Source organism: Nesoenas mayeri, assembly GCF_963082525.1.
Source record: "Nesoenas mayeri genome assembly, chromosome: 2".
NCBI classification, from domain to species: domain Eukaryota; kingdom Metazoa; phylum Chordata; class Aves; order Columbiformes; family Columbidae; genus Nesoenas; species Nesoenas mayeri.
In genome coordinates this window covers 41,810,000-41,826,281 of record NC_137543.1, presented here as the reverse complement: position 1 = coordinate 41,826,281, position 16,282 = coordinate 41,810,000, and the positions used below count along the sequence as shown (strand labels likewise).

General features: G+C 37.0%; 1 protein-coding gene across 1 annotated transcript; it reads right to left on the bottom strand.

The window, feature by feature from the left end:
* Positions 1-3,130: 3,130 nt before the first annotated feature.
* LOC308037109 (DGAT1/2-independent enzyme synthesizing storage lipids-like) lies at positions 3,131-16,075 on the bottom strand (the record flags this gene model as incomplete). Its single annotated transcript, XM_080338621.1, has 6 exons — positions 3,131-3,235; positions 5,050-5,189; positions 5,589-5,649; positions 10,566-10,759; positions 13,975-14,139; positions 15,739-16,075. The coding sequence occupies 6 exons, from the start codon at positions 16,073-16,075 to the stop codon at positions 3,131-3,133; spliced, it is 1,002 nt and encodes a 333-aa protein (XP_080194747.1).
* Positions 16,076-16,282: the final 207 nt, after the last annotated feature.

The following is a 16,282-nucleotide window of genomic DNA, read 5'->3' as shown; positions in this document are numbered from 1 at the left end:
CAGTGCAAAAAACTTATTGTTTGAGCTGGATAAACCTAATATGTGAAGAGGTAAGAAACAGAATTTCCTTGTGTCGTTTATATGCCCATTGCTTGTATACCCAAAACGAGTCATGCCGCAAAAGAGTCATGTATACAGCTTACATATTGAGGCAGGCACATTCGTGTTTTCTGGTTTTCAGTTCTCTTTTGTTGGATGATGCAGAGGCTAGAAAATACATGTAGCATGGGAGTGATTTGATCTGCAATTGCTATTCTATTTGTATGAAAAGAAACTCTAGTTTCTACAATAGCAGTTCCTCGTTCTAGTTTCTACAATACTGCCCTAAAAAGAGTAAAAATTTAAGAGGGGACCACTGAAATAATATTATAATAACTGCTCTTTGTTAGAGCAGTATTGTAATGTTTCTGGAAAAAAATAATATCCTTTTTTTCATCAGAAAAATCATTGTCTTGTATGTCATTCAAAACCACTCACATCTCTCAATAATAGTTTTGTCTGTCACCTTGAGATCCCAAAAATACTCTTAAGACAACTATGAGAGAAGATAACTAATAGAAATAAATTTTTATTCCAGCTTCACTTCAGCTAGGCTGCAGATAATACAGGGGTGCTGCTGTAAGCTTAAATACCCCAGGAAATCGTGACCTTTGTTATTACAGCAAGCTGTTAACAGTTGTCAGAGATATGGGAGACCTAGGCTGAAATCCCTGCTTTGAAAGATAATTGGCGCTTCGATTACATATCCACTAAGACTAGTGCTCTATTCTGAGTTGTTGCACGGCATCAGGTATCAGAGAGAATGGAGTTTGAAAGGTTGTGCATATTCACGTGACTTAAGTGCTTTAATTGTTCATAGAATCATTTAGTTTGGAAGAGACCTTTAAGATAATGAAGTCAAGTGCCAAGTCCAGCACTAAACCATGTCCCTAAGCACCCCATCTACAGGTGTTTTAAACACTTACAGAGATGGTAACTCAACCACTTCCCTCGGCAGCCTGTTCCAATGCTTGATAACCCTGTTGGTAAATACATTTTTCTTAATATCCAATCTAAACCTTCCCTGGCACAACTTGAGGCCACTTCCACTTGTCACTTTTTACTTAGGAAAAGAGATCAACATCCTCCATGCTACAACCTCCTTTCAGGTAGCTGTAGACAGTGATAAGGTCTCCCCTCAGCCTCCTTTTCTCCAGGCTGAACAGCCCCAGTTCCCTCAGCCACTCCTCATCAGACTTGTGCTCCACGCCCCTCACCAGCTTTGTTGCTCTTCTTTGGACATGCTCCGTGATGATGCTAATGTGCTTGAAAAATAGGATAGGGTAGTCAGAGACTGATGCTGTCTAGTCCTTCTGCATAGTTCCTGCAATGTAAGAAATGCTTTCAGATTCTACTTACCCTTAATTCTTGCTTCTTCATCCATGTCCATTTTAGTATTGATAGCCCTTTCTTTTAGTTCCTTTTATCACTCAACTTAAGCTCAGGCTTTGAATTTTAGCTTATATTGTTGGAGTGTACTATGTAAGACTTCATTATTTGAATTGCCATTCATGTCCAGGCATATCAGTCAGGATTTTGATTTGCTTTAGTTTGTCATTTCCTATGCATGTTGAGTCTCTGCTGGGAGAAAAATCTTTCTGCCAGTATACAGCAATTATAGTTAAGGTGTTCAAGTAAATATTCCTACATCTTAGGACAGATTTGAGAGTTTTTTCAGGACAAGATTCTTGTCTTTTTACTCCAGGGAAATAACTCACCTGTCTATCCAGCTCCCTTCTTCAGATGTGCAAGAAATATTTGTGGATGAGCAGCATGGGAAGAGGAAGCATTCATTTTAATCCAAGGAGCAGATTTAGTGTTCTAGCAAAAATGGGCAAACATTGTATATATTTCCTTAGATGTCATGTAAAGCTTTAGGATGTTGAGAGGAATGACTATGTAGGTATTAAAAGCACAAGAAGGAAAAATGAGGCACGAAAGATTACCTTTGTGGGTGCTCAAAGTTAACAGACTTGGTTGTATTTAATGGCATATTGGATATATTACACAAAGTTCTCCCACTCCCACCAGTAACAACATCCTACAGCTTGTAAAAACACATTCTGCTTTATAGCAAGTTTCAGTATTCTGCAGGTTGTATTAAGAAGACAATGCTGGTATGTCCACCTTTCCAAACAGGCATTTAGGTTCAATCCATTTGGGGATGGCAGTGTTGCAGTACTGCATTTTTAGGCAAAGCACCAATGATGGTAAGCCTCAGAGTTGCATTACCTAAGCGAGGTCCTGCTCACCGAGAGATCTGGGTGAGTACAGCACATCTGTACTGCAAACACACTACGATGCAGGGATTCTCAGGCTGGGGGCAGCCTCGTCCACTAAACAAGTATTGTATGGTGCAACAGCACATGAAGGTACCAGCTCAGACATAAAACTTCTGTCTACATGTATATGCATAGTGCTGCACTGAACTAAAACTTTTTCTCTCTTTGAAAGACTTTTGCTCTTTCTGTCAGGGCAAAATCTTGGATGTCGCATTCCTGATTTCCAGGGTACCAAACCACTAAGCTGATGTGTTTGTAGGAGTCTAATATCTGGTTTAATGGGATTATTTCTCTTTGTATAGTCTCTCTATAAAAATGGCCAAAGAAGTAGATCATTAACTAAAGTGAGGCAGTTTCTCTTCCAACAATGTCTTGCTTGGGGACCAACAGGGAAGATGCCACTAAGGGGTGGAATCTGGTGGGATAACACCAACTCTAGATGTTCTGCTCTGAGACTGGATTGTCAGCCACTCAAAAGAGAAAATCACAGATCTAGACAACACTTCTGAGGCTCTCCAATGTACGTACACACTTGTTTTAGGAACCAGGCAAATCCTTGCTACATTATTTCCTTTTGGAGAATTTAGCTGTTGCATTGCTATTATACATAAATTTTCTTCTTCAGCCTTTCTGACTTAAGGATATCCTCAAAAACACAGGGGAACCTTCAAGAGGTTAATTGTTTTCTTCTGTCAAATCTGTAGAAACTTGTAAATTAAACTGGTTCAACACCAATTACTAGTCATCATTTCCATAGGATATTGTTTTTTACTGTATGCTGTAAAACCAATGAAATAAACATAAGCATTCTAATCACTTTTACGATGCTTATCAAATCGCTGCAGTAAAGCCTTCCATATGCTGCCTGGGATTGTCTGGTGCTTGCTTATGAGAGTCTGGATGGCAGTCTTGGTCTGAAAAGAGATGAGAAAGTTGCCTTTACAGACCTGCTTATGCAAGGAGGAATGATATGATCACTGACTTCTTATCAGACGTTCAAGAAGTATTGGGAAACTCACACATAAGATCTACTTTAAGGAAAAAAAAAAAATGTCTTTTATATTAACTAGTTGTCCTAACAACACTTTCTTTGAAAAGGAAAGGAATAAAAATACTGATTGCAGTTTGGATAGGCTGAAATTATTGAGATTTACCAAACCTGGGCATTTTAAGTTTGTGTGATCTCCATTCCTGAAGGATTTCACCAAAAGCAGTGGATAAAGCCTGACTAACCTCATCTGATCTCACAGCTGACCTTGCTGGGACCAGGAATGTGGAGTAGGGATCTCCGTCTGTCCTTCCCAATATGAATTCTTCCACAATTGAATCACATACAGAATGCACATAATGAGAGAATTTGTATGTAAATTCTGTTCATTTTTACTTTACATGAGATTCACAAGCTTGCATTTGAATGCAAGCTTGTGAAGAGAATGCATAAACTGTGCTGTATTTCCACTAGGGCTAAGAAATAATCTCCCTTAGTTTTTCCTAATGTATTTAGTAAGGGTAGCTACATACTCCAGTGCTCTACCGCAGGGTGATGGTAGAATATCACTGGGAATATATCAAAAGAGTAGCCAAACCTTTCCTGAACAGATTAATGTCATGACTCCTTTCCAGAGCAGGATTGGATAGAGGTCAGCCAGGCCACTGGTCATCTCAAACCCCATTTAAGTTTGTTTGTTAGTTTTTTAACTATTATGAGCCATGTAAAACCTAACTCTACTCCCACTAAAGAGGATGGTCAAAGGCTTGACTTAATAAAGCAAATCAATATCGTGGGAAATTTCCATTTCAGTTTTGCAGGCACACAAAATACTGTTCCGTCAAAGAACAAGAACATGGGTAACCGTACAGGCAGTCTTAGCACTAACATTGATCCCAGCCTCCTAAACCTGCTAAGACTGAATTCCAGGGCTTGCTGGGCCAGTTCCCTTGTAACAGACCAAACCTGTCTTTCTGGTTTCACTGCTGTGAAGCCCAGAACAATCTGCAGTAGATCCTTAAAAAAAAAGAACAGCTAATCTTGCATCTTTTTGAGGGCAGCAAGGTGTTTTTTTACATCAGTGATTCCTAATAAATATTTTGATGTGTGTATTCCTAGGCCATAACAGATTATTTTCTTTTTGGCACAAAGCCCTCCTTTCATCTTCTATGAAAAGTTTTTAAGAGTGCATTTTCTGTATAGATTAGCATTTTGAAAAATACCTAAACCCTGGATCTATAAACATTTTTATGCTCCTGGGCACCACTGATCTCACCAAGATTTACGTACTTAAAATCTTTTAATATTTTGGATGCAAATTATTTTTTCAACATTTTCCTTTTGACAATGAAACTGAAGCTCTCGTGGAATTTTGTCTTTGGAGCCCTATGTTATTTAGAGAAGATTCTGAAAGGTATTTGTTATATCTGAAATATATTTTCCTAGTTGCTCAAAATGGAACTTAAAACATAGTTTGCATCATTTCAGTTATCAAAGACAAAGGGAGAAACAAAGTGAGCAACCCAAGAAGACAGAGCTCACACATTCTGAAAGGTGAGGGCACCCCAATCAACTATTACTATGTCAATATGTGCTTGTAGGTATCCATAGAGTAATTAATCCTTGACTGTCCATTGCTTTAACAAGCTAGTAAAAATGTATTTGTCTTTATTCAAGCATACAAAAAGTTACTTTTGAGTGCACATATAATAGAGAGGGAAAAAAAGAGGGCTAACTTACCTTTTCAGCTAATTCCTCTGTAGTTATATTTGGATCATAAGGGATTGGCTCCCCAACATACGTGCGAAATTTAACTGGAAGTCCTCCGTACGGAGGGAAAATTGGCAATCGAGTGTTTTCATACAGCTGCCTAAGAAATCCTGAAATAGTTTAAGGGTGGAAACAGTGAGATTATAGTAACAGAAAACATAAGCCAGACTTTAATTCTGATTAATATGGAAGAATTCTTAAAAATACATGCTTATCTGACAGTCGAGAAGAAATTACAGGATTTAGGTAACTGTCCACCAAAACAAAGCTCAATGGACTTAATAGATCACTGAAATAAGGGTGCATTAAAGAATGAAATCACCTAGCACGAAACAGTTATACACAAGCTATTTCTATATTTGAGATACCTCTTACCCACAGGAAGCATGTTAGAGAATCCAAAGTAAGCAGAAGTCTGAAAAGCACAATCTGAGAGAAAAATTAGAGAAATCTGAGAGAAAAGTGGAGAAAACATTCCAAATAATTAAAATATATTTTAAAGTTCTTACTTCTTTCTTTAAGTGTCCTATATCCTTCCCGGACATTCTGAGTATACATCGGAATGATGGGCTAAGGAAACACATTAAAAAATAAAAAAGGGTGGAAATGCTATATCAAGCTTGAATTTATGTTTTAGTGCCTGTTAATGCAGCTGAGAAAATAACTTGGATACAGAGGATAATTATCAGTTAGGCAAAAAACAAGGACTCTTTTTCTAAAAAATAAACTTCAGAATAGAAATCAAATTCCGTTCCTCAGCTCCCACAAACATTGCTGCATTAAAGTTACCATCTGTAAAGAAAATGACTGATATTGTATTAGAGGTTTATGCCTTTCATTTTGAATGTACCTTGCAAAAGTTAACTGAGATTCTAAAAAAAATGACTTGTATGTTAGATATTTATTCCAGTATGGCTGACTGAAACATAAAGTTTTGCAGTTTCTCTGTCTAAAGTTTACATCATGTATGGTGAATAGGAAAGTATTCAGTTCGTGAAGTCTTGCGGAAAGCAAGTAGACATTCACATTTAGCTCGTCTCATATGCTTCTCAAAGGTCTCACTGAAGCGGTAATGTCTGGATAATACTCCACTGGAAAAAAAAAATCTGCCAATCCCTTGGACAAATAAGGCAATTGCATTATTTGACCTGGACTAGAATTGCCTTCTGGAGGGCAGGTCCTTAGGCAGTTACACAACAAGTTCACTGCATTATTGTGGCTAAAAGGAAAGACACTTGAGACACCTGAACTTGAAACAGTCACGTCTCACAGCCTGAGGTAAGATTTCATAGTTTGTAAACAAACTGTGATTGTATCTGTACATACACTGACTTTTCCCCACTCCATTGTTCCTTTTCATTTTTTTTTAAACGGTAGTTTGAGCATGATGTTGGAATTACTTGTCCAGAAGGTAATGAAGGAACAGCTTTTTGCTGTTAAGAATCACTACCACAGAACAGAAACCACAGGATGAGAAAAAAAAACAACCAAGAAAAAGACCTGGCTATAGTCTAACAAAGAACTCAAAGTGATGGAAACCATTTAAAGGCAAAAAACAAAACATTATGGATAACAAAAATATCAAACATACATGAAGTTTTAAACCCTGTAGAATGAGAAAGTATGGGAAATTATCAGAAATAAACCCTTAAAAATATCGGTAACATCTTTTAAAAGCATACAACTACTGGACACTAAAAATACCACATTTAGGTTCAGTTACTAATTGAATACTATATGTCTAGTATTTAAAATGTTTGAAATCTGCCTATCATACAGACAAAACACTTTAGGTTTTAGGAATAGTGCCAGGGAAACATGTATTGGAGTATAAAGAAATCTGGTGACCACAGAAGTCGCTCACATACGATGATCAGCCAATGAAATACAGAGTGGGTACCAGTGTTTGGTCCCTAAGCTGATGCAAATGGGTACACACATAAAAGCTTGTGCCTGTAAAGCAGCATGGTCAGATCTGCAGAAACCCTCAGATGTAGATTTGCTGTGCTGGAACTGAGCTGGATCACACGCAGCCGGCTTGGAAATCACAGCATCACAGGATAGTTGAGGTTGGAAGGGACCTCTGGAGATCATCTAGTCCAAACTCCTTGCACATATATAAGAATTTTACAAACTGTAGTCCCTGTTTATCTTTTGCATCACTAGATTTGAACCATTTTTTTTTGGTACAGATAAAATCCAGGGATATTCCCCATTAGGCTGTCAAACTCCAGCCATAGGCAGATGGTATTTCTGATACTCAGGACCCTGGCATACATAAACTCAACAGACAAATATGTCTCAGAAGTTTGTTGAGTCATAATCTTAAACAGTAACACCCTCCTTTTGTGACCTTAAGTAAGCAGAGTAGTTATATGAGATGAAGTGGAAACCTGCAGGCCAGGACTGAGGCTAAAACTACGTTCCTTGTTTGCTTTTCTTCAACTTTTTCAGTGGAAAAACTGTTGAACTTCCATAGCATTATAAGAAAAATGGGAATATCTATTCATATATAAAGATGTTTTTGTCCTGAAATCCCCATTCAAAGTCATCTGTGGCAGGTTATGAACAAACATATTGTCATTTTGAACACTGTAAACTGTCATATTTGGTTGATGGTTACACTGTGTGTATAATAAATTTAAAATAATTTTTTAAAAAAAGCACTTGTAGTCCTCCCTTGCCTTCATCCAGGATCTGAATAAGTATTAGCAAAACATAGATGAATTGCTACATGATAGAGTAAGTTCTGATAGTTTAGGTGAGTCTACCCCCAATCTTCAGTCAACTTAAAAGACTGGTTTGGCCAGTATCAAAAAGGATGCAGCAAATCCAAACAGAAATAATCAAGTCTGTCCAAAGATGGAAGAATCCAGGTCTTGTAATACTATGGGCCCAACTTTATACAAGCAATGGCATATAAAGGTGATATTGCCCCCTCTACTGGTAAATGCACAGCACTTCTTTTTCTTTTTTTTTTTTTTTTTTTTAATCTAAAGTGTGTCTGATCATAGATTTTCAGAGAAATATCAAAGATGTCCAAAATTCAGTGGAGCCTGCAAGTTAATTACAGTGATTCCCAACATACTGGGATCCAGACAGACTTCCTGATCATAAAAAAAATAATAATAAAAAGAATAATGTGCACAATAATAAGTGATACAAGAGCCAGGAGTGCTGTTGTAAAGATGAGCTCAGGCTAGCAGGTGTCAAAGGAAAAACTATTCTCTCACATCTCCAGGTAACAGATAATCCTACATGGTATCTGTTTTACCAAACATGTTACACTAATTACCACAATAACTTTTCACACCACAGGAACCTTATCATCAATGAATACCTAATTCATTAAATAAAAATTTTTAAAAAGTAATTAAAAAATAAAAACCTGTTGATAGAAGGTACTAGCAATTTAAGGTACTACTATTCAGCTATTTTTATATGCTTCCAAATTACAGAAGACTGGGAGGAGTAAGAGGATTACAATCAAGGATTTTTGTGATATGTTTTGATCAGGGTGGCACTGGGTATTAAGGGAATTCATATTTTTAATTCAATTTTTATTTTAAAAAACCCTTATTACATTGTAGAATTACACTATAAGATTCCAAGTGAAGTGAAAGCATCTGGCAAAAGATTGTTTAAATATTTGAAGAAGCTTGAAATGCAGATATGAAAGCACAATGATTAGAAATCACTCAAGTTATTAAAGTGACACCTCCTTCTGACTGTTCAAGTATATTATTAAATTAATACATAAGAGGAAAGATGGTAAACGAATTAAAAATGCCCGAATGAATTTGACTGGGTTTATCCTACTCATATTCTGATAGTAGTGGTGGTGGTGTAGAGCCCACACAATACATGAAATATTGTGACTAACATTACCAGCCCACACTTTTGAGAAAAAGGACAGGAGAGGGAACAGAAATATATAAAACATGCATTTTAAAAGGCCACATAACAAGACAAATGTAGAGGTAGAAACAAGACTCCCAGCCTAAAATTACTTTATCCATTGGGTAATTGCCTCTAAATTTATTCTAGTGTTTAGTTATCTACCCACAAAATTTCAGTGATAAAGTTATGAAGAAATATTAACTTGAAGCATACATTTTGCAACTCTAGGTACTTTGCTGTAGGAGCTGTACCACAAGAGACCAAAGCAAAGTTTGAGAAGCAACAAATTGAAAGGGGCAAGAAAGAGATAAAACTGCACAAAAAAACCTGAAAGGGGTGGTAAGTAATTCAAGTTTCATGGGAAAAAACTCTCTGTACAGGTTCTCCTATATAGACAGAAAAGGATTGTTTATGTGGAAGGCCAAAGAAGAGCACTGGAACTGATGTATGGATCGAATTATGATTTAGATTTTCTTAATAATGTAAAGAAAAATGATGTTTGTGCAATTCATGAGAAAGCAGCAGGAAGCTCATGGCAGAACAGATGAAACCTGGATATGCACCAGTATTGTCAGACACAAAGAGCACTAAGTATGCAAAGCTTAAATTAAGACAGAAAAGTCATCTCTAGTGGTGATGATGATGAGAAGTGACAGGTAGGAAAAAGACAGGGTTGCTGCTCTTTCAGATCTGTGCCATCCCCAATAAAATTATTGCCCGGAGACTACATCAGAGAAGCAGTCTCACACGTGGAATTACATGGAAGAAGTCAGAGTCAGTGGTAGAAGTTTTTATGTATATATCATCATCCATATGGAAAATATAAAGGAAACTGTGGCCATATGAACATTAGTGGAGTGCAAACCAACAGAAGCACATCTCTGGAGGATGCTGAGGATCTGACATCAACACTGAATGCACTTCAGTACTCAGTTTTTATGAGGAACTAATTCTTGTCCGGTTCAGGTAATCTAACACATTCCATGATGTGAATAAAAGCATGGTAAGTGGGGGAAATGGAAAAAATGCTTGAAAAGCACACACAAACTCAGACACTGATGTAGATGCACCTGGTGTTAGTTGATGCAATCTTTAAAAACCATGAAGAAAAGTAAGGGTAGGAACAAAATCCTGGACTCTCCCAGAATATAAGAGAAGATAAGGAAAATACATTAAAGAGCTGTAAGGAAATGACTGGATTTTTAGAAGTAAGATAAAAATATAAGTCTAGTAGATGAGAAAAAAATAATGAAACCTTACAGCAATATGGAGAAGGACCACAGTGAAGATTCCTGACATACAGTCCAGACGCGAAATTTGATGCCTGCATGATAGAACTGTCAACATGGAACCATAGAGATGGATCCCTTGCAATAGTCAAGAAAAAGCTATACAGCTCCATAAAGTCCTTCCTCCCTATGGATCAATGTGCTTGACAAAAGTGGTGGGGAAAGGAAAATACATCTTTACTCCCAAACCTTTTCTTCTGTCTGGAAGACTTTCCAACAAACACTCCTAAACCGTGTTTTATGATGAAGCATGCATGCAATAAGCATAAACTGGGATTGGTAACATATCATACTCACCACTTTTGCATCTAGAGCAATCTGAGCAAAACCTTTTCGATTTCCCCACATGAGCTGATAACTTTCATCACTGAATAGCGCTTCTCTAACTCCACCTGGTGAGATGGACACCAAGTGTCCATTCTTCAGTGCAATGAGACACTCCTCCCTTGTACCTGGCATCACACGCATCACTTCCAATAATAATTTAAGTCCTGCAATAAGTAAGTAGCAAATACATATTATTATAGCAATACATCACAAATACTGCTTCCCTGTAGGAACAAGATTACAGCTAAATGAAAATCTAATAGCTATATATTTTGACTAAGGCAAATTTGTACAAAGGAAGTAAAACACCTACAGAGTAAATATTGGCAAAATGACAAATACATGACAGTGTTTTTGCCCAAGTGTTATCAAGATGAACACACTTATCAGGAGCATCTCAATAAAGTAATGTCTCTACATACTGTTTTCCATAATTATCAAAGCACCAGCCATGCAACTGAAACTTGTGCATCATAGCGGAAAATCTGAAACAAACATCTATTCCTCCCTCCTTCTTTACAAATATTTTAATACAGAAAGTAATGTCAATTTTCAATACAATAAAGCTTGCTACAAAAATAAATACCTGACAGGCAACTATTTTAGTGCTCTTTTAAAATGTCATGTTTAGCATTTTAAATGTTGAGGTTTAGAGTTGTTAAACTGAGTATTCTGTGGTTAAATTGAGAACTACTTGGATGAAATTGCACTGCTATATGACTTCTAAGATGCATGAATGGCAGAAGCCAGCAGGGCAGTTTCAGCACTGCATGAACAGTTTGGTGAATCTCCTGCCTTTGTTTCCAGAAATGGGTTTTCTCCAAAAGACTGACCGAGAACCATAGAAGCACTCTATGCTTTCTTGTGTTATTTTCACATTTAAAATCTATCAGTTTGGAACTCCCATAGAGATCTTCAACAAATGAGAGTTTCCCCAGTCCTCAAAGTCACTGTTCCAACAGCATGGTTTGAAAAGAAATTGTTTATATCAAGAAATATAAACAAGTACGGACTGCCAGAACTGGTGTCTAGCACTGCAAATTTGACAAAAGGTCTGCAACAGAAGCTTTGGAAGACAGTGGAAAACACAGGGCCACAGCTTGTAATTGAATTATATTTAATCTTATTTAAGACGTCATCTTTGATAGATCCTTCTGTCAAAGACAGATATTGACTTGGTTTAAACCCTTTATGAACCCATATGTATTCCTGTGTTATCCTGCAGCCAGGAATGCCATATCCTTATTAACAGAAATATGATGTATCACATGAATTTATGATCACTTCTTATTCCACTTTTCCAGGTCACACAGAATTTTGTATCCCTCAGTCAGGCAAGACTTCCATCTTATGTACTAGTTGCACAGAAGAAGCCACACCAGGCCTCAGATCATCCTTTTCCTTTTTGTATCTTTATTACTTTGCAGCTTTTCTGAGACAGGGAGATGAGAATTCCACTCAGTATTCAAGATGTGGGCACCATATGCATTTGGAGTACATAATGGTATTTTTCTGTTTCTTCTTTTTCATTATACACCTAAAATTCTGTTTGCCTTTTGGTGATTGCTGAGACTTAAGCTGACATATTCCTAAAGTCACCTAGAAAATTTAAAGACTAATTACATGTTTATGTGTTTAGACTTGTTTTTCTTTCTTTGTGTGCTGCATTATAATACTGAGTTTCATCTACCATGTAATCATCCAGTGATTCAGTATTGGTAGATAATTGTATTCTCTGTGTGGGCTTTTACTGCCTTAAAAAAAAATGGCAAATATAAAGCTTTGTCACCTCACTACTGGTCTAGATTATGATTATTTTGAACAATGTAGGTGCCAGCACTGATTTTTATTGGCATACCTGGTGAATTATCTTCTTCATGAAAATGAGCTGTTTACTCCTACCCTTTATTTCCTACCTTTTAACCAGTTATTCATTCACAAGAAGACTTCTACCATAACTTTAATCCAACAGACTGAGCTTCAGCATATGCTCATGCACAGTCTTTAAAGAACCAGTGTGTAAAGGGCAACATCTCTCTGCAAATGTGGGTAAGTATGGTAGAGCAAGAGAAGGTTTGGGAGAAGTTTCACTCAGTCTATTACTTTTAGCCACATTTTCTACTAATGCAGCAAAGAGGGAGGCCTAATTTCCATTATTTGTGGCCTTTTTTACCAGATGCCTTGTTGGTAGCTTTTTTATAGGTTGACACCATATTTGCCACCTTCTGTTCCTCTAGCATGGACACAATTTGAGCAATCAGTTATGTGCACCTCAGTGGTCCAGAAGCTGCACAACTGAAGTATTGCTTGGTCCTGACAATAGATTACTATATATTTGTAATAAAAATCTGCTACAGACAGTTCGGTTTGAAACAGTAACCTCTCATTTATCCCTAAAAAAGAAGTCTCCTTTGCAAATATTCTGCTAAGCTTTATCGTCCTTTAGGGGTCGTATTAAAAGACAATAATCTCTTGATGACTTCATGCTTCTGATGTGTTTAGTACTACACAGTATTTACTAAGTGTGCCTTTAGCAAATTCTTTCTTGTCAACTGTCTAGAGGTGCCTTAATGTTCTTGCATCAAATTTGCTTGAGTTTATGCTGTTTGTTTTCAGTGTTTGGACACAACTTTCCTTTCTGAAGAATGTCCTTGTACCTTTAGATACCTTATTTTATTCTTTATTATTATAATGGTTTTTAATATAAGTGGTATAAAGATGCCTTTAAAATTTCTCCCTGTTAATCCTTCCGGATGCTCCTTCTTCATGCTTGGTTTTTCTAGAAATGAATTAGGTTTGCTTTTCTGTATGTTCTCCTTTTCACAATGGAATTATTGATTTCTTTCACATTCTATAATATGTGAATGTATTGTGGTGATCAGTATTACAGAGCTCTCTTCAACAGTAAAATCTTCAAAGAAGTTTGGTGTCCTACTCCAGGCTTTGATCAGAAGATAGATTTCATGTCATACCCCACTGGGATGTCTACCCAGTGTAGAGGGCAAGTAGATAATTGATATCCTGACATTTATTGGGGTCTTCTGCACTCGTAGCCCATTCCTGACCAGCCAACACTGGGTCAATAATATAGTCCTATCCTATACTTTCTACTCAGGCATGACATTTCATCCCAAAGGGATTATATAATGTCTGTTTGTCATCTTTGGATGGTCTCCAGTGTTTTTATGACCTTTCACTTAAAAGACAGGATATTCTACCCTGTTTGCCTTCTGTGTCTACCAGCTTTTAGCTTAGAAGTCTAAAAGCAGTCTATTAGTTTAAAAGCTCTCTTGGAAGTGTAGTAAATGTGAATTTCACCAAAACCAGCAACAGGTTGAGTTAATCCAGGATGCTTAAATACAAGAGAACATGGTCTTACCTGGTAAACGAAAGACAAAATGATCAGCTACTGACAGACAAAGTCTATTCTTCCAGAGAAACAGCCTAGACAAAAAGTAAAGATAGTCTACAGGAATAGCTCCATGGTAATACACAAGAATGCCCGGCCCTTCTGGTATGTTCTCCACACCATGAAGCTCATAACCTGTTCGGGATGAAAAGCAACACACTGAAAATTACAGCTGTAAATCATCTGGCAATTTAAAGAAAACTGCATGCTGTTCATTGTTAAATGACTTTCAGAGAGCTGCGAAAGCCTGTGCAGTAGCTTTTAAGAGAATTAAGTTCTGGATGGAACTTCAGGTCAACGGCAAAGAGAAAGCCCCTCAAAACACCACAGATTATCTGTGGACTAATTTGTTCATCAGTTTAATCACCAGATCAGACCTGAACCTGACATTTTCCCTAGTGAAAGGACTAAATTATTTCCCATTAGGAACTTTTCTCAGACCAAAGTACAATAAGCAAACAAACAAAACAAAACAAACAAAAAAACCTGTACTGGTGTGAAACCACTTTATCAGCAGAACAAGGCAAACAAGCAATCAGGATGCTTTCCTGAAATATGAAAATATGAATCTCTATTCTGTGTCAGACTGAATGTAAAGTTTGGGATTTAACATAAGCAATAGTTTCTCTGGTTGAGGTGTTTAAGTCCAAACCAGAATCTGTAAGAATCCTAAAGAGAGGTTCTCTCCACAAGAGTTAAATGTATTCACTTCACCGTGGAAGGGAATTTTCTCACAGACATGGACTTCTGTAATTGCCTTTCCTGGCTCTTCCTACATTTGATGTAGGTTTTAGGTGGAGCCAGCCTAGGAGACTAATGGATATAAAGGCTTGGGAAAACCACAGCTTCTACCAACTAAGAGCCCTGTTCTACCTTGTCCTGCCTTCATCTCCATCCCTGCTGCAGCTCCTATCATGAACTGTTTGGGGAGAAGGATGGGGATGTAGTGGGCAGAGTCCTAGGAAGAGGTGGAGAAGGTTTTGTACTGCAGGATGTTCAAAGATTAATGGGGAAAGCTGTAAGGAGGGATAGCAACAAAGATAACTTCTTATTCTTCATCCTTAGGGCAGCAAAGTCTTGCTGATAGCCTTAAACTACATCTGTAGGAAGAACAAGATCCTAGCATGCAGATGAGGATTTTCCTAGGGAGCAAGGTGTGTTGAAAATATGCAGAGACTGAATGTAATAAAACTGAAAAATCAGGTTACTTTTAAATTCTGCCACAGTACAAACTTAAATGTGGCATCTAATTTTTTCTTTGTCTGTACAGCTCCTAAAATTATTTCCAGTTGTCATAAAACGAAGTAGTTTTTGCCAACTAAAAATACACTAATTACATTTCCAACTAGTTGTTCTGTTTTGATTATTTACTGAGTGGGTTTTAAGCAGCTACTAAGGCAAAAAATAAATCACACAGCTCTCTTGCAGTTATGTTACAAGAACTAACATAAACACTTGCTTCACTCTGATACTGTATACAGAAAAATGCATCTGCCTATCCACTTAAGAGAAATTTACCCCATATAAACTAATTTCTCCCTTTCATTCTGCTTATTCTATGTTGCTATCAGTCTCTGAGGCAGAAACTTTTGGGTTAGGTGCCATACAAAGTATAATAAATGTCATTTATTTGCATCCATTTGGAAGAAATATTAAAAAAAAAAAAAAGGGAGTATTAACTATTTATTGTAATTCAAAGCTTCAGAAGCTTCAGACAAGTAATGTCATACTCACCATGCCATATTCTTGCATATATATCCCAAAAGCGTGCTATAGTTTTCCTTGCACTATCCCAAACATCACTTGAGGGATCTGCTTTTACCTCATTGTTCCTCTGATACATTAAAAGCAAAACATTAGAAAGGTAAATGAAAATGAGGATTGTTAAAGGAACTATAAAAAAAAATAATATTGCACTTATTGTCAGTAAGATGGTGGCCACATGGAAAAGGTATTTCTTCAGGTACTGCACAATAGTCCATTCTTCCAGAACATAGGCAAGGCAGCTTAGGTCAATCATCGGTATCTGTCCTGAAACGCAGGATTCTTTTCTACCTATCATGTCCTGCATGGAGGAGAAAGAAAAAAGAAACACCAGCTCTAATTTGTGTAATCATGGAAGTTTCTCAGTTTAGAAAAAAAAAAGTTTTGGTAGATATACCTGATGCTTATTTTGGTATAGCACAGAATCAAACATTTTGTCTCACTCTGTCATGCTAAGATAGCTGCTGGCAATGTCATCCACTACTGCCTGTAATGAGATTATCCTATGTATTTA